This window comes from Cicer arietinum, chromosome 5 (genome assembly GCF_000331145.2).
Source record: "Cicer arietinum cultivar CDC Frontier isolate Library 1 chromosome 5, Cicar.CDCFrontier_v2.0, whole genome shotgun sequence".
NCBI lineage: Eukaryota > Viridiplantae > Streptophyta > Magnoliopsida > Fabales > Fabaceae > Cicer > Cicer arietinum.
In genome coordinates, this window is record NC_021164.2 from 52,357,339 (window position 1) to 52,375,876 (window position 18,538).

Below are 18,538 nucleotides of genomic sequence, written 5' to 3' on the forward strand. Positions count from 1 at the left end.
TGGATGCATATTTGCAATCCGGTTATAATCAAAATGTTGTTGTACTTGCTCAGTTTCTAAAAGTGAAGATGTTTAATGGTAAAAGCCAACTACAAAATGCAATGAACTGTACTAAGCTTTTATTCAACCTTGAAATTCCTAAGTCAGTTTCTTTCAAACTCAAGCAAGGTTAAAAGTAAACTAGAAGTACTACTAACTAGCTTATTCAAATTTTTTATTTTATTTCTTTTTATTAAAATACTAACTTTATGCTACATTATCAGACACTCGCATAACTTTGACTCGCCAACTCAACCATTAACTCATAAGAAGGATACTTCTCATTTGAGTTTAGAAGAAGAATTTTTAAGTCTTTTCCAACGCATGACTATAGAGGAACTTAAGGATTGTCAAAATGTAATTTTCACACTTTCAATGTCATATCTATTACAGTTCATTTAGTTTTGTTAATCATGTATTTTATTTATAATTTTTACTTCTTTTGTAGGACATGGTTTGTGTTGTCTTTGGTACAGTTAAACATATTCTTGGTGAAGGTGATTGGTGGTATGGAGCATGTGTATGCAACAAAGGAGTTGTTATTGAATCTAAAATGTTTGTTTGCTCAAAATGTAAAAAATATGTACGGACAATACAATTTTGCCCAGGTGTGTTTAACAAATAAAATTCATTTATGTTAATTTATCAATTCCTTAAACTATTATTGATGTTAATAAATTTCATTATCTAATTTTGGTAAAAGGTACCGTATCAAGGTTAGAGTCGTTGATGATACTGATTCTGCTACCTTTGTCATATTTGATCATGACGGAATTTCGCTAACAAACAAATCATGTCTAAATTTGCTTCATGAAATGGATCAAGTCAGTATAGTTTCTCAATTTTATTGTATCTTCAACCTTTATTTATTATTGATGTGGTCTGATTATGTTTATTTTGATGATCTGAATTAATGTTTTTAACAACAATGTGAATATTAGGATCCACAATCTGGCACCGTGCCAAAAGAAATTGGAGATTTGGTTGAAAAAAAATTCCTATTTAAGATAGAGGCAAAAAATGATGTGAACTCAAATTTTGAAAAATCATTTCGAGTCAAAAAACTTTGTGGTGACTTGGATATTATAAAAAAATTCAAATATGTTGCGGTTGAAAAGGTTTCTATTCTTTTACCTTTTGTAAATTATTTTACTTATCTAAATCAATATGTATTACTTTCTGATTTTCGCAATTTGTGATTAAGGTTGATGCTGGTCTTGATAACGACGTAGAAGGTGGTGTAACTAATTATTTGAATAATAAGTTTGAAGAAGAAGCTACAGATGACAAATATCAAGTCCCAAACTCTATCGATGTACCCGTACCAGTTGAATATGTTTCTGATGATTGTACCCCTCTTAAAAGGGGATTCATAGAAGTCGCTGATGATAATGATGGAGTCAATTCAAAGAATGTGAAAAATATCAAAATTGAGAAGGAGTGATAATCAAGTTTCTTATAAACATAATACTTTTGTTATTTTGTTTTGAATTAACTTATGGTAGCATTTGTTTTGGCTAAAATTTGTTAGTTTTGCAATGTTATATTCACACATTAAGTTTCTATCAATTTTCATTTATTGTTATACATTTCTTACAATGTTATATTCACGTATATGTATTTTTCTAAATTTTGCCTTAAAAAAAATTGTAAGTGTTGGATATCTGTATGTCTATACTTCAACCTTACTGTGCAAGGTTTGTCATAATAACTCCGATTCTAAATTCTCTATTAAATTGTTGATGCCATAACATTAGATTGAATTTACATAGCTTTTGGACAAATATAAAATTTATTTAATAATTAAAAAAAAAATACGATTTGACCGTAACGGTTGTTTAGCAAATCCATTACATAGTTTTTGGAAAGTAATGGTTTTTAAAACACCCTTCAACTTGTGAATGAAGATTAAATAACTATAATTAAAAAAATTATTTTATTGTACAAATTGTGATGTTTGAAGAAAAAAAGATAGATGTCTCTATTTTGTTATATATTTTTTATTGTCTATGTTTCTAAATTTTACCAAAAAATTGTAGGGCATATGTATGTACTCTAACATTTATTTGTAAGGTTTGTCGTAATAACTCCGATTATAAATTCTCCACTAAATAATTGATACCACAGAATTAGATTGAATCTATATGGAACTCGAGCTTTTACCCATGTATGTAAACAAACAACTCAACTTCAAGATTGAAAATAAAAATATCTATGAAATCCACGTCATCCCAAAAAAAATACAATCCATTCCATTCCATCATGACAGTTTCTTTTGTTTGAAAACGATTTGACAGTTTCTTTTGTTTGATTGAAAGTAATGGTTTTTCAAACAACGTTATTAAATTCATTACATCACGATTTGACAGTTTTTTATTGTTGAAAGTAATGGATTTTTTCAAACACTACTCTACCAACCACCACTCCAAATTATTAATGAAAAAATTTATTTTATTATTTTTTGCATATTTATACCTATACTCAAACGTTTATTCGTAAGATTTGTCATAATAATTCCGATTTTAAATTATCTATTAAATGGTTACTGCCACGATTAAATAAAATGAAAGTAATCCAAACACAAAACATTATTTAGGCAACTATAAAATTTATTTAAGAATTAAAATAAAATATAATCCAGATTTGACGGTTGTTTTTTTAAAGTAAGAGTTTTTAAAACACTACTTTAGCAATCCATACACGATTAAACGGTTTTTGTTTTATTTTTTAAACATTTATTGTTAAGGTTTGTCCTAATAACTCCGATTTTAAATTTACATGTTTACTGCCACAAAATTAGATTCAATCTACAGTGTACTCAGCTTTTACCCATGGATGCAAACAACTCAGCTTCTAGAAGATTGAGGAGAAAAATATTGATGAGAGCCAAGTCATCCAAACAAAACATTAATATCTTAGGTATTAATAGTATGTTAAAGCATAGACTCTATATATCCACACACAAAATGATGTATATATCGACTTAAATTTTTAAATATCAAGTTTATGAAATTAACATAAACTTTCTTAATCTTTGTTAGATGAAAATGGTACGCCACACATACATACAAGTAGACGTGGTGTTTCAACCACTGGACAAAACTTTGTTGCAAGAACTCCATTGTCTGAGTTAACCATTGGTAAATAGACATACATAATTTCATCTTCAATGCTTAACTAAATTTAATCATTCATATCAATATTCAATGATTTCTATTTTACAATCTTTTTTTTGTAGCAACAAATGGAACAACTCATATTAATTCCATTGCCACAACATCAATTGACATACAATCAGCCACGTTGAACAACAACAAACGTAAGAATCCTACTTATTTCACTGCAACCTCTTGTGACCATACAGTTGATGCAGGTTCGGCAATCCGTTATTATTAAAATCAACTCAAAATATTTTATTTATATATATTCACATTCATTTATTAAAATCAACTCAAAATGATATATGACTAAACTATGTTTGTATTTTAGCTTCCTCTGTAATTCGTACGAAAAACATAATGAGAAGCAACACAGCACAACCAATAAAACACGTTTATGTGTCTGGTTAGTATATTCTATTTTCATATTGGACGCTTTCTTATTTTTTTCTTGATAATTATTAACCTTCTACATTTTGGCATTTACAAATTATAAGTTTCATTGCATTTAAAATGACATATTTCTTTATTTTATATTGTATATGCGCTACTCAATTGATAGATGACACTCCTATGTTAGATGTAATAAATACATGTTACGAAACATGTATCTCAACCTTACCATGTTCTTGAATCGATACCTTCATTCGTAATTATTTTTCCAAATGGTTCGTTATTCTAACAAGTGAACAAAAATTGTATTTGTTTTTTCTAATCAATAGGTTCCATTTTCAAAAAATTTGACAGTCAAATCCTAATTTTCTATTTGTATCTCTATTCTTTTACTCAGCAAGTACAAGTACAAGTGGTCAAATGACTACTTTCCATTGTGAAATGTTTGCACTTGCTGAAACACAAGGTCATATTCACACACCTCAATACTATTTCCATCAAAGACTCATGAATAATACCATAATTGACTTTATTGCCTAAAATTTGAGTTTGTTTTATTCAACAGAAATAATAGACTTTGGAGATCCCTCTTATACATGCTCTGGATGTGGTGCTCCAATGTGGTATGAGGAGCGAGCTGAGAAAAGTGTTAATAGCAACCTACCTAAGTTTTCACTTTGTTGTATGAAAGGATTAGTACAAATTCCATACTTAAAAAGGCCTCCGGAGTTGCTAATGAGCTTAATACATGGACAAGATCCAAGGAGTAAACATTTTAAAGAAAATATTCGAGCATATAATAGTATGTTTTGTTTCACCTCTATTGGGGGAAAGATCCAATCAAACTCGAGTAGGGGTGGAGGACCACCACAATTTATTCTTAGTGGACAAAATTTCCACAAAATTGGCAGTCTAATTCCAGAGGAAGAAACAACTCCAAAATTTGCCCAATTATATATTTATGACACAGTGAATGAGATATCTAACAGATTTAATCATTTTAGGTATAAATCTTATTTGGTATATTTTATACAATAGTTTTGAATATTTTTGTTTTGTTTATGTGACCACTTTTTTTTTATTTTTTTTTTAATATTATCCAGATCAAATGAACAACACAAAGATCTAGACAAAACATTAGTTGAAGACTTCAAGAGAATGGTGGATGAACACAATGTCTTAGCTAAGTCTTTTAGGAAAGTCCGTGACCACCTACAACACAATAGCACATCTAATGTGTGCCTAAGGTTGTTTCGAAACAGAACAAAGGATCCAAGAACACATAATATGCCATCATGTGATGAGGTTGCTGCTTTAATAGTTGGTGATTTGGACAACCTTGATCCTGGTCGAGACATTATTGTTAGAAAGACATCCGGGTACTTGGAGAAAATAAAAGAGACTCATGCTTCGTTCTTACCCCATCAATATCCATTGTTGTTTCCATTTGGTGAGGACCAGTATCAAGAAAACTTTCCTATTAGAGAGAGTGTTATGAAGGAAGGAAAACGAAAGAGGATACGCGTTACATTGAGAGACTTTATTGCATTCTGCATACAAGAGAGAGATTTCGAACATGGCATTATTGTAAATGCTGGCAGGCTATTTCAACAGTTTGTTGTTGATTGTTTCTCTATGATAGAGTCGCAAAGGTTACACTGGATACGAATGAACCAATCGACAATTAGATGCGACATATTAAGTGGTTTACAAGAAGCAATTCATAGCGGAGAAACCCATACATTTGCAGTTGGAAAACGTGTAGTATTGCCAGCATCTTTTACCGGAGGTCCACGATACATGTTTAATAACTGTCAAGATGCAATGGCGATTTGCAAAAAGTTTGGGTATCCTGATTTGTTTATCACCATAACGTGCAATGCTAATTGGCAAGAAATAAAAAACTTTGTTTCTATTAGAGGCCTTAAAGCAACTGATCGTCCAGATATCGTTTGTAGAGTATTTAAGGCAAAGCTTGATCACATGATGAGTGATTTTAAAAAAGAAAAAATATTTGGTGAAATTGTTGCAGGTAATATTTACTATTTTTGTATTTCTTTTCTTATTACTTTTATACAGATAAATATTTATGAACTTATGAATATTACAAATTAATATATTTAAAATTTCTTTGATAGGGACATATACCATAGAGTTTCAGAAGAGGGGATTGCCACACGCACACATTTTGTTATGGCATGGAGGTTCAAATTCATTAAAGACATGTAATGACATCGACAAGTTCATTTCAGCAAAACTACCTGATTGTAATTTATATCCAAAACTTGCAAATGTTGTTTCAAGTTTCATGCTACATGGTCCATGTGGATCTTCCAATCCAAAATCTCCGTGCATGAAAGATGGCAAGTGCTCAAAGTATTTTCCAAAGGATTACCAACCTTCAACTATAGTTGACGATGAAGGTTATCCAAAGTACAAGCGACGAGATACTGGTTTGTCTGTTTTGAAAAAAGAAATTAGTTTGGACAATAGGTTTGTAGTTCCATATAATCCACATTTGTTGATGAAATATCAAGCACATGTCAATGTTGAGTATTGCAACAAGGGAAACTCAATAAAGTATTTGTTTAAGTATGTTAATAAAGGACCAGATAGAGCCACAATAGAGATTTCAAACCGAACAGAAAATGGCCAGGTACTTGATGAGATAAAACAATACTATGAGTGCAGGTATTTGGCCCCGTGTGAGGCTGTTTGGAGAACTTTTGAGTATGACATCCATCAAAGGTGGCCTCCTGTTATAAGGCTTTCATTTCACCTTGAAAATGAGCAATCTGTAATGTATTCAGAAAATTATTCAATTCAATCTGTTGTGGCGCGTAATGAAGAACTTGACACAATGTTTTTGGCTTGGTTTGAGGCAAACAAAAAGTATCCTGAAGGAAGAGAATTGACTTATGCTGAATTTCCTACAAGGTTTGTTTATATAAAAAATAGCAAAACATGGCAGCCCAGAAAGCAAGGTAATTCAATTGGAAGACTTACTTATATTCCCCCAGGAGGTGGGGATGTTTATTTTTTGAGACTCCTATTGACAATACAAAAAGGGTGCACAAGTTACAATGATATTAAGAGAGTGGATGGCACAACACATAAAACCTTTAAGGAAGCGTGTTTTGCACTTGGGTTGCTGCAAGATGACAATGAATTTGTGTATGCTATTACTGAAGCAAGTCAGTTGGCCTCTGGACATCAATTGAGGAGATTATTTGTTATATTATTGTTCATGAATTCAATGACAAATCCTTTTGTTGTTTGGGAAGCTACATGGAAACTTTTATGTGATGGAATTTTATACGAAAAAAGGAAAATGTTAAACAACCCAGGTATGCAATTAAATATTAAATACTATATATATTAATTTTGTGTTATTATTATTAATATTTTACAACACTAACTATATGATTAAAATCATTCTCTTTGATTCAGGCCTTCAAATAAGTGATGATGAGTTAAAAAATATTTGTTTGGTTGAGTTGGACAAACTACTTTTCATGAGTGGTAAATCTCTTAAAAGTTTTAAGACCATGCCATGCCCTACCCATTCAAATATGAATCAATTTGAAAATAGGTTCTTGGCTGATGAATTAAACTATCACAAAGATGAGTTAGCTGCAACCACATCTCATTATTGTCATCCTTAACCGCAGAACAAAGGTCAGTGTATGATCAAATTATTGCTTCTGTGATGACTAATTCGGGAGGGTTTTACTTCTTATATGGATATGGAGGCACAGGACAAACATTTATCTGGAGAACTTTATCAGCTGCACTGAGATCCCAAGGTTCAATTGTTTTAAATATTGCCTCCAGTGGGATTGCAACTTTATTATTACCTGGAGGAAAAACAGCTCATTCCGCATTAAAGATTCATTTGGTTACAACCGAAACATCTACATGTGACATCAAACAACACACTGATAGAGCTAATCTGATCATACATTCTAAGCTTATTATATGGGATGAAGCTCCAATGCTAAATAAATTATGTGTTGAAGCTGTAGATCGTACTTTTAGAGATATCATGAGGACTGTAGATGAGGCTAACCTACATAAACCATTTGGTGGGAAGGTAGTTGTTTTTGGAGGTGATTTTAGACAAATATTACCTGTTGTTAGAAAAGGTTGTAGGCATGATATAGTGGCAGCTTCAATAAACTCATCTGAATTATGGAAATACTGCAAGGTTTTGACATTATCAAGAAACATGCGCTTAGCATCTGCAGAACCCAATGCATATACTAATGACATTAAAGATTTTGCAGATTGGATGCTTGATATTGGAAACGGTAAACATGACTCAAATGAGTTAGGAGAGAGTATTATTAATATTCCTGAAGACTTATTGGTAACAAATTCCCAAAATCCTCTATTATCTCTGTTTGAATTGACATATTCACTGCTTTTACAGAACATAAACAATTTGAAATACTATGAAGAGAAGGAAATACTTGCTCCGACTCATGATACTGTAGATATCGTTAATGATTATATTTTATCATTAATTCCAGATGAGGAAAAGGAATACATTAGTTCAGACTCAACTGTCCTTTCTGATGAAAATTGTGCTGTGCAGGGAGATTGGTTCACACCAGAATTTTTGAATGACATGAAATGTTCTGGAATTCCAAATCACCGATTAAGATTAAAGATTGGTGTTCCAGTCATGCTTTTGAGGAACATTGATCAAGCTAATGGACTATGTAATGGAACAAGGTTGCTCATAAATGAATTGTGTACAAATATTATTGGAGCAACTGTGATCACGGGAAAAAACATCGGTGATAAGATTTATATACCAAGGATGAATTTGGTTCCATTTGATCCAGCTTTCCCATTTAAATTCCAGAGAAGACAATTTCCATTGTCGTTGTGTTTTGCAATAACCATAAATAAGAGTCAAGGTCAATCTCTTTCTCAAGTTGGTTTGTATTTAAAGCGACCTGTATTTACTCATGGTCAATTCTATGTGGCTATTTCACGAGTAAAGTCTAGGGAAGGATTGAAGATTGTTATTTTAGATGAAGAAGGAAAACTATGTACCGACACCAAAAATGTTGTGTACAAAGAAATTTTCAATAATTTGTAAACATGTATACGACATTCTTTTTACGGTTATATTTGTTTATTGTAAGTTATTTTTTGTATGGAATTGAATTAATGATAAAATTCATATTATGTCTTTAATGTCAATGTCAATAAAATTATGTCTTGAATGTCAATGTTAATTCAAATTTTTATATTATATAACTTTATTATAACAATATATTTATCAAAATAGTAATTTGTATCCGTGCGACGCACGGGTTACCCTCTAGTATTATTAATTATAAATATAAAAATTATAGTACAAATATTTGTTAGTATTACATAAAAAAACACCGGACGTTTATTTTGATAAATATTATAAAAAAATATTTATCATTTTGATAAATATAAATAAAATATTAAATAATTATTTTTCTAATACAAAAAAACTATTATTAATAATAAATATAAAAAAATATATAAAAAAAATACAAGACAATTCTTTAAAATTGATATATAAACAAATATTAAAAAATATTTATTATTAATTATTAATAAATAAAACAATTTTTTATTTAAAACATACACAACACAATCACACGGACTTATTGCTAGCTAAATAATTAAAAAAGGAAGGCGAGAATAAGCAAATCCGAAGCGTTTCCGGTTTCAAGTTCATACAATAAAAAAGTGATTAAAACGGGTTTCTGCAGTTCGGCGTTTACACCAATAATCAATTTTCAATTTTCAATTCTTCATTATTCTCAATTTCAAACTCAAGGTATGTTCCGATTGATAAACTAACAAATTGTTGAGTTCCTTTTAAACTGTACCCTCGTTCATTTTCAAACACACCCGACATGTTTGATAAAATGCCTGCTAGATGCACTAAGACTTAACAACATGTTCTATTTTTTTTTTTTTTCATTTATATTAAAAAGTTTATCATTTTTTTATTTTATTTTAATTCATTATTAGACATTTGTATAATTATAAATAAATAAAGTTTTGCGGTTATGAGCATGGGCATTGAATTGACACATATATACATATAGTATATTTGGATTGACTTATTTAAACTTATCTATTGACGAAAGCATTTGTGACACTTTAAGAGAACTTACAAAAGCAGCAATTTATAATAAACTCTTTATGATAATTTATGAAAACAATTTAACTTTATTTTATCTTTTATATAATTAGTGCTTTTGGTATAAGCATTTAATTAAGATGTTTATCCAAACTAGACCACAGTGAATAATGCCAATTACAATCTTAGTGAAACTCATGAAGGCTGTATTTAAATTTTTCACGTGACAGATTTTGTGGGAATGGTGGTGTGTTTCCCTTCAACACCCAAGAAACTGGCAATGACCATTGCATGCTTCCTCTCTGGTGCTGCTGTTTTCGCTGTTGGGGCACACTTCTCTTATGTTAATGTTGAACCCCAACGAGCCCGAACCATGGCTCGCGATAAGTTGGTCTTAGATGTGTTGAGAAAGAAGTATGGTTACATCCCTCCATCAGAGGTCCGAAGTATGGCTCGCAGTGATTCTCCCAAAAAACATAATTGAACGAGACTTTGGGATTATAAATTACACAATGGGGTGCTTTAGATTGCTGAAAGCTTTGGTTTTTCTTTCTTTGTCCTTTGTACTCCTTTAAATGATTGATTTCTAAAAGAGTGAATGAAGAATAAATGCTTATTGCTAATGTTCACAACCATAATTTAAATGTTCATAGTTGTATTTAGCAATGTGGATAGTTGCGCTCTTATCAAAGGTGTGTTAGGATTGGTCCGTTTTAAAGATTTTTTTTTTATTCGACTTTTCTAATGAAATATCTCTCTAATTGACTAACTCCTCCTTTTCATTGTTGTTGAACTAAATTAAAGGTCTTCTATATGTTAGTTTTTGTATTTCAGTGGAGCAAAAATGTGTTATTCTCAACGGAACTAGAGATATACTTTCAGGTTGAATATATTGGAATGCATGTCAAATGTAAAACCAAACATAATATAACTGGGTTAGTGAGTATTGCTTCTAATATCATGATCCATGCAGCAGGATAAAGGGGAATAGCTAATCAATCATTTACCCTATGCATAAATATTTAACTTGCTACTGCACAGTAAAAAAAAAAACACGAAAGGAGGAAAAAATGATGCTATAATTGTTTTCTTTCGGTTCAGATATATTTGGTCATTCTCTACTTCTTATGTTTTTCTAGTAGAGCTTAGGATATAGCAAGTTGCAAAATATTGCAGTTGGTAGGTAAATATCCTTCTCTAACACAACTTTCTAACTTTAAAGGATTCACACCACTCATTCATAGTATCACCTCTACCAGATATGAAGAGAATATGTGGTAACTTGTTATGAGTACTCTATATGAGAGACTCGGCTGTGTATTCTCTGGTTCCTCTGCTTGTCAAATTGTCGCTTTGCTCGTTTCTGGATTTCATGGTAAGTAAAATTCTTTGTTGAAAATCATGTGTATGTGTCATATGTGTTTCCAATGTTGATGATCCATGAGACATAGAACGGTTCGAATTTACAATCACAGTCTTCGTAGCTTTATCTAGAGATGTGCTGGATAGTAGAGTTGAATATTAACATGTTATCTCTTGTTTTTTAACTACAACTAACTAGATTTAGTGATAGTAGGCTGAGACAAAAATTTAGTTATTTGGTGTTACTGGAAGTGGTATTGATTGGCGACATTAACGACTGTTACTTCAGTTATGTGTTATGTAGCATAATTCTGTTTCATTGACTAACTCACTAAATCAGAAGGTACTTGTCTTGCTGACAAATACATTTTTTTCTTTCTATATCATAACAATCAATATTATATGGCTAGTGCATGGACCAAAAAGGATTAATGATGTATTCTTAAAGCTTTTCCAGCATGCATAGAATTCCACTTATGTAAACGTTTGAAGTTAAAGATTTCACCCTGCAATTTTAGGTCTAAATATTTCAGTTGGTTTGTGGTTCTATCTAAAGTTGAGTTGAGTTGCTGAATCAATTTGAAGATGACCACTTATGTTAAAATTGTTCATGTTTAGGTCAGTTTAAGTAGATCAATCTTTTGTTTATTTATTTATTTATCAAGTAATCAAAAGATTATTCATCATTTTGATTTTTATGACCTGCAGTAGAATCAAGAGGTGTTTTGATTTTAGTTAAGATCCGATGTCTAGAAATATCTTTCATGGTGTAACCAAGCTCTTTCTGGAAGAAACTAGCCTACCCCCTGGCTAATTGAATCTTACTTTCAGATAGTATTAAAATTAAAAAGCCTGGGCACATGCTTTCGATGGTTTCTATTCTAACTATCATAGTATGTAACCTAAATTGTGAAGAAGGTTGCACATATCAAATAGTATTTAGGCATATTATCTATGCCAATTTAATTTGGGAGCTATTTTCAGTCTTGAACTCAAGATTATCAATCTGTAAAGCATTTCGTTGCTTCCAAAAGCAATTTCATGACTGGACCTACATATGAAGGGAAAGATCAGAATATAATGATAGAGCAACACAGGGGAGTGGTTCTCATGTATGGTCCCATTTATATTTGTTTATAATAAACAGTCAATTTGTTCCCTAAACTAACGTCCTCTCACCAAAGGAGTACAAAGGAGCAATAATGAAAATTCAAAGATTTCAGCAATCTGAAGCACCCTATTATGTAATTTTTAATCCCAAAGTCTCATTCAATTATATTCTTTGGGGGAAATTACTACGATGGATACGTTTGAACCTCTGATGGAGGGATGTAACCATACTATCTGAGACCAACTTATCGCCAGCCATGGTTCGAGCTCGTTGGTATTCAGCATTGACATAAGAGAGTTGTACCCTGACAGCTAAAAACAACAGCACCAGAGAGGAAGCACGCAATGATCCTTGTCAGTTTCTTGGATGCTGAGGGGAAACACACCACCATTACCACAAAATCTGTCACATGAAAAATTAAAAGGCAACCTTCATCAGTTTCACCAAGATTATAATTGGCATTATCCACTATGGTCCTGTTATGATAAACATCTTAATTAAATGCTTAGAGCATAACGCATATCTTCCTCATTGAATGTGGATGAAGTAGTAGGGGTAATTAGAGAGCTAGGAAAGCTGAAGCAGTTAAAGGAATTGGGGTTGGTTGAAGTTGGGAGAGAACTTGGGACCGCTCTATCTTCCTCATTGAATGAGTTGCAACACTTGGAGAAACTAAATATTGAATCAAAATTAACAAGTAATGATGAAGTTATTGATTTGAATTTGATTTCACCCCCACCTATGCTTCAAAATCTTAGATTACGTGAGAGGCTAGATAAGTGGCCAGAGTGGATTTTGAAGCTTCAAAATGTTGTTCAATTGAAGTTGGCATTCTCCCATTAAAATAATGATCAAATAGAATCACTACAAAATATGCAAAACTTGCTGTCCCTCTCTATCATTGACTATGCTTAATAAAGATGAAAGTTTGCAGTTCCGAGGTGGAGGGTTTCAGAAACCGAAAGAACTTTTCCTTGCTAAAATGGTGAATTTGAATTCGATTGTTATTGAAAAAGAAGCATTGCATTCACTGATAAAGCTTGAGTTACGAAGTATCCCCCAACTGGAGATGGTACCAACTGGCATTCAGAACTTAAAGAAGCTTCAAGTTCTCATTATATTGGATATGCAGACTAAATTTGTGCATGACATCGTTGTCGTTGGAGAAAAAGATCGCTGCAAATGGATCGCTGAGCATGAGGCTCCTTGTATAAACTGATGGTGATGTTTTTCAACATTCAAGTAGTTGAAATCACAATCCTAATGGTGTATGAAATATCTAAATTATTGATTGCTGTAGTAATACTTTGCTTTTTATTTGATATTTGAGTTGTTTGTGATGTATCATGTATGCAACATGTTATGAGAGAGTTTCCGTTTCAAGAATTGTAAGACCTTATATATTTCTATGTTGAATTTCTTTTTATTTTGGAACAATAAAATGAAGTTTTATGTAAATTGGCATTTGCTTTTCTAACTTATTCAAACAATGACCGTTGCACTTCTAAAAAAATTGAGCTAGAGACATGTGAATATAGATAAAAGAAATGGTATGAAATTATTAATAAGGTTGCAACTACAGTATTTTCAATATTTAGCGATTTATAAACATAGCTAATTGTTTATGTGCTGAGATGATGATTAGACAACTGAGTTTATCCTGATACTAGTCTATAGTGGAAATTCTATAACATGTATCTGATGTGGATGCATAATAGGCTATATCCTCCGACAAGTATATTCACATGTCTCTGTGATGTGAATTGGGAAAAACCCATTTCTTTGTTTGGATTCTGTTTTGTTGGACTGATTGAATAGTGCCTACACCTATGTAAATTGATATTGTGTTTTTAGTGCATTGGATCAGAGTTTTCAATAAATGTTTGCCACCGCATTAGCCGCAACTTATGATTTTTTAAGTCTTTGGAACTGTAATGCAACCACAATTGAGGCAGTATCAGCCATATCCGACTGTGATTCTATGCAATATTAAAGACACAACTGTTACCGTGACCACTATTTAAAACCTTACACACACACATAGTTCTAAGTTTGCTCTCTTTAACCACAATTGCATCCGCCATATAAATGATGTTTATGTCTCCACAACAACATTGAAACCCCAATTGCGGTAGCATTTGCTTGTATTTTTCTGCATTATCAAGGTTTGTTATTTTTCTGCATTATCAAGGTTTGCAGCGTAACTGCATCCACAATTTTGGAACCATGTACATGTATGGCAATTGATAAGTGTGTTCTCTATCTACTGAATGTGTTTTGTATGTTACTTATGGAAGAACCTATTGGGAAAAGGATATGTAGTTGTTGTTATTTGCGGATGAGTCAACCTGAGGCCATTAAGAAAGTAGTTGCAATTAAAATCTGTGAAAATGATTACAGGGTCTTTGCTGGGGTTCCTTTTGTGGAAGCTAGAAATGATAAATGATAGTAATAGTCGGTGAATTTTAATAAGATGGCCAATCAGTCATGACACTTCAGCATTTTTCTTCACCATATCTTGGACCTAATTTTTGAAAATACTGTACTCATACCTTGATATTTGATGAAAAACTGTGAATACCAACTCAAATATTTATTCTCTGTCTAGAAAACTTAAATATAATCTTCCTTATAGTAGGACTGATCTCTACTAGAATTATTTATATTCGGTAACCTAATGCACATTTATACAAGGATCCATATTGATTAGTCTTTTTAATAGGGCTTGAAATAGTCATGGGCTCATAGGACACCAGTACTAGTTTTCTGCTATGAAGTCTACTGATTCTGAAACTTGTTTTCATTTTCAGCTGTGCTTTTTTTCATTCCACTTGGTGGTATTGCTGCTAGTAAATGTTATGGATAAACCACATTTAGGGAACTGATGTATGATTGCATGGTTTTTCTAAAAAATCACTTTGCGCGGAGAGTTCTATCTAACAAATTCCTTTGCATGATTGTGTCTAACTATATATAAATAATTTCTGTAGATCTCAGTTTTTTTTTTTTTTTTTTAATATTATTACAGGTTAAAGAAGAGATCATTAGAGTCTTTGACTCTTAGTTGTTCACTTCATTATGTTAGAGTTGGTTAGGAGAGTTTTCTCTCTCGTTAGGAACTTTGCTCTGGAATAGGAGTCTTTGACTCTAGTTTTTCACTTGCATTGTTATTTCCACCATTGTAGAGCTTCAAGCTCATTTTTACCCTTCAATAATATACAGTTGCATTATATTTTTATATGTGTATATATAAATTCTACATTAAAATATATAATTATTTTTCACTATAAAATAGATAAAATATATATATAAAAGTTTTGTATAACAAGCGATACAATTAATTGTAATCTTAAAATTTAAGAGAATGTTAAAATTTTAAATTTGTCAACGTGAAATGAAAATGATTTTTTTTTCATAAACATCATTTATTTATTTACACAATTTAAATTTTGATTTACTTGTGTCATTGTTGTTCCTCAACGATTTTAGTTGAAGAATTAACCGTAATTGTTTTTGTTGAAGAATCTTTGAACATTTTTAACTAATAATGTTATATCGTTTCTTAATGTAATATAATCAAATGTATTGTAAACTTGAAATATGAGAGTGTAAAGACACCATCGTGATTAATTGATATCTCAATTGACAATTTCATTTTCCTATAAGTATTTATAAATAGTATAAATAAAATTAAAAGACCATTAACAAAAAAATAGAGGAAGAAAAGAACTAAAGTCATCTTAGATCGGATAATCTATTTATTCATATAGTTAAAATGAAGTTAATTTTTAAATAGTAAAAGATTGAATCATTATAATAACACTTTTTTAAATATAATTAATTAAATTGTAAGCTTTTCTTTGCCAACATATGTTAGCATTAACACATCAAAAAACTAAAATTGATTATATAATTTATTTAAATTGTAAATATGGAAATGTGTTATAGTATATATATATTTTGTGGGAATACAATAATGTTAAATCTTTTAAGGGACAGTTTTATCGTCCATTATGGTCTAACATGGTTCGAGAGATTAATCTTTGCAATTGTGCGCGAATGATATCATATTCACATAATAAAAGATATTGCTTCTGAATTATAGATGTATGATTTTTCAAATGTATCTTATACAATCACTTTAAAAAATGACTTGTATTTTTTTATTTTATATAGGAAAGATAAATCAATCATAATATTTTACATTAAGATCTTCATACAATGATGCTTCAAAGATTTGTAATGACTTTTATAATTTTTTTTAGAAATGTAACATTTTATTTACTTTAATGTTTTATTGAAAGTTTATTAATTTTTTTGTTAGTGCAATTTAAGTGAGGGACACTGAAAAATTTTAAGAAAATTTTGAATTTAAAATCTAATAAAATTAATATAACTATTAATTTATTACTATTTACTTAAAAAAAATATGTTTCAACTATTAATAATGATATTGAATATGTCATTATTATTATTTTTTTTAAATAAAATTAAAAGTAAAATAATAATTTTAAAGAATAATCGGATTTTTCAATTAATTTTAGTATTAGTTTGTATTTATTTGTTCAAAATTAAAACATTTTGTTTAAGGTAATATGTTTGAGATAGGCTGCGTGTTGGGAAAAACAACATAAGTTCAAAAGAATTAAGACGCAATCACAACACAAGAATATAACGTGGAAACTCCAAAACCGGAGAAAAAAAAAACCACGACCGCTGCCTAAACCGGCAACCAGAGAATTAACACTATGTGAAAATTGTTACAACACATAGACTTCTCTCACTCACACCAAATACCCTAGTACAACCACACTCTTACAAAGCAAATATTTAAACTAAGTCAGATACAAGCTTAAAGTGTTATTGCTGACTGGTGCATTTGAAAACAAAGGACCAAAACCCAATATATAGCCTTGGCCTTCTCCTTATTCTCCCACACTAAAGGATGTGGGACTTGCAATCAACCCCAACAATTTCCACCTTGATTGTAAGAGTTACAACTTTTGCTTCCATTGTCTTACCGACAATCGTACTCCACCATCAAAAGTACACTTCACTTGAAACTAAACCATCCCAAGAATTTTCTCCACTTGGAACTAAATCATTCCAAGAATTTTCTCATGTCGAAACCTAGCTGAAATTTATGGTGCAACTCCCATGTTGGCTTCCAGGAAGTTCTTCAGCCATCGACACATCACCACACACCTTGCATCAATGTCAACCAATGCCCGTGTGCTGTTCTGAATCCGCTAGCAATAACTTGTCCTTTTTCATGGTATAGCGGAAATACCATAAGGACAAATTTTATCTTCTAGATGAGATCACCATCATCTCCCAAAACAAGGGAGACCTTGCCAGCACTTGTCTCAGAGTCTTTTTCAGATACTGCTCCACCTGGACAATTTCTCTTCACATGCCCAGGCTTTCCACACTCCCAGCACACCAAATTCTTTGCATGTATCTTCTTCCCATTAGCCCCACTTCTAGTCAGCAACATTGAGCTTGATGAAGTGCTTTCATCATTTTCATTCTCCTTTCTTCAGAAATAATTTTAGTTGCAACTTCTTCAAAACTCAAACTTTCCTTCCCATACATCAGAACAGGTTTAAGATGAACATAGGAAGGTGGAAGGGACAAAATGAGCCTTAACGCTTTATCTTCATCATCAATCTCAACTTTGATAGATTCCAACTCAGAGACAATATTATTCAAAGTACTAAGATGATCAGAGATTTTCGTACCCTCATCCATGCGCAGATTGTGGAATTGCTCTTTCAACAACAACCGATTTGAGATGCCCTTAGCCTGATATAACCCTTCAAGCTTCTCCCAGAGTTGCTTGGCTGATGACAGATTTTGCACATTCGCAAGAACATTTTTTGCCAAACACAGACGAATTGCACTTGCAGCTCTCAAATCTAGTTCCTCCCACTTGTCGGCCTCCATGTTGGAAGTGTTTCCTTTCAACGCCTTGTGTAATCTTGATTGTATAAGCACATCCTTGACTTGTATTTTCCACAAGCCAAAATTGATTCTTCCATCAAACTTCTCTATGTCAAACTTCATAACGCTTAAATAAGACATAGCAGCTGCACACAGACTGTAAACTGTGCACCAGGTAAGTTCCCAGGAAAGAGAGGTGGGACACAACAGACACGCTTACCAAGGATAATTCTTTTCTGATGTGGAAGATCAGACAAAACTGCAACCTACCGAACCTCCGAACCTGGCTCTTGATACCAGTTGTTGGGAAAAACAACATAAGTTCAAAAGAATTAAGACACAATCACAACACAAGAATATAACGTGGAAACTCCAAAACCGGAGAAAAAACCA

General features: G+C 31.6%; 3 protein-coding genes and 1 long non-coding RNA gene across 4 annotated transcripts in view; all 4 read left to right on the forward strand.

Moving 5' to 3' along the window:
• The window catches only part of LOC140920506 (uncharacterized), a 1,838-nt gene extending 355 nt beyond the window's left edge, over positions 1–1,483 (forward strand). Inside the window, exons 3-7 of the mRNA XM_073368788.1 lie at positions 264–396; positions 488–594; positions 743–863; positions 981–1,157; positions 1,244–1,483. Coding sequence (XP_073224889.1) covers positions 264–396; positions 488–594; positions 743–863; positions 981–1,157; positions 1,244–1,483 — 778 coding nt within the window. The remainder of the gene's footprint in view (positions 1–263; positions 397–487; positions 595–742; positions 864–980; positions 1,158–1,243) is intronic.
• A 1,387-nt stretch (positions 1,484–2,870) lies between these two features.
• Positions 2,871–8,762, forward strand: LOC101488896 (uncharacterized). Its single transcript, XM_073368789.1, is given in 10 exon segments — positions 2,871–2,967; positions 3,081–3,179; positions 3,278–3,412; positions 3,529–3,603; positions 3,988–4,056; positions 4,156–4,594; positions 4,694–5,622; positions 5,729–6,937; positions 7,041–7,226; positions 7,229–8,762. Coding segments are annotated over 10 exon segments (4,710 nt in total). The 3' UTR covers positions 8,701–8,762.
• Positions 8,763–9,235: 473 nt separating this feature from the next.
• On the forward strand, positions 9,236–10,458 carry LOC105852394 (uncharacterized). The gene is made up of 2 exons (XR_001144220.3): positions 9,236–9,420; positions 9,960–10,458. It is a non-coding gene; the product is annotated as an uncharacterized lncRNA (long non-coding RNA).
• Positions 10,459–11,016: 558 nt separating this feature from the next.
• On the forward strand, positions 11,017–13,421 carry LOC140920507 (disease resistance protein RPM1-like). Its single transcript, XM_073368790.1, has 3 exons — positions 11,017–11,104; positions 12,750–13,030; positions 13,137–13,421. Exons 1-3 carry the CDS (start codon positions 11,017–11,019, stop codon positions 13,419–13,421), a joined length of 654 nt encoding a protein of 217 aa, XP_073224891.1.
• The last annotated feature ends 5,117 nt before the right edge of the window (positions 13,422–18,538 follow it).

Coding starts and splice junctions, on each gene's coding strand:
- LOC140920507 (XM_073368790.1), top strand. CDS start 11,017: ATGAGTACTCTATATGAGAGACTCGGCTGTGTATTCTCTGGTTCCTCT. Junction 11,105..12,749: donor GCTCGTTTCTGGATTTCATG/GTAAGTAAAATT, acceptor ATGTGGATGAAG/TAGTAGGGGTAATTAGAGAG. Junction 13,031..13,136: donor ATGTTGTTCAATTGAAGTTG/GCATTCTCCCAT, acceptor GAAAGTTTGCAG/TTCCGAGGTGGAGGGTTTCA.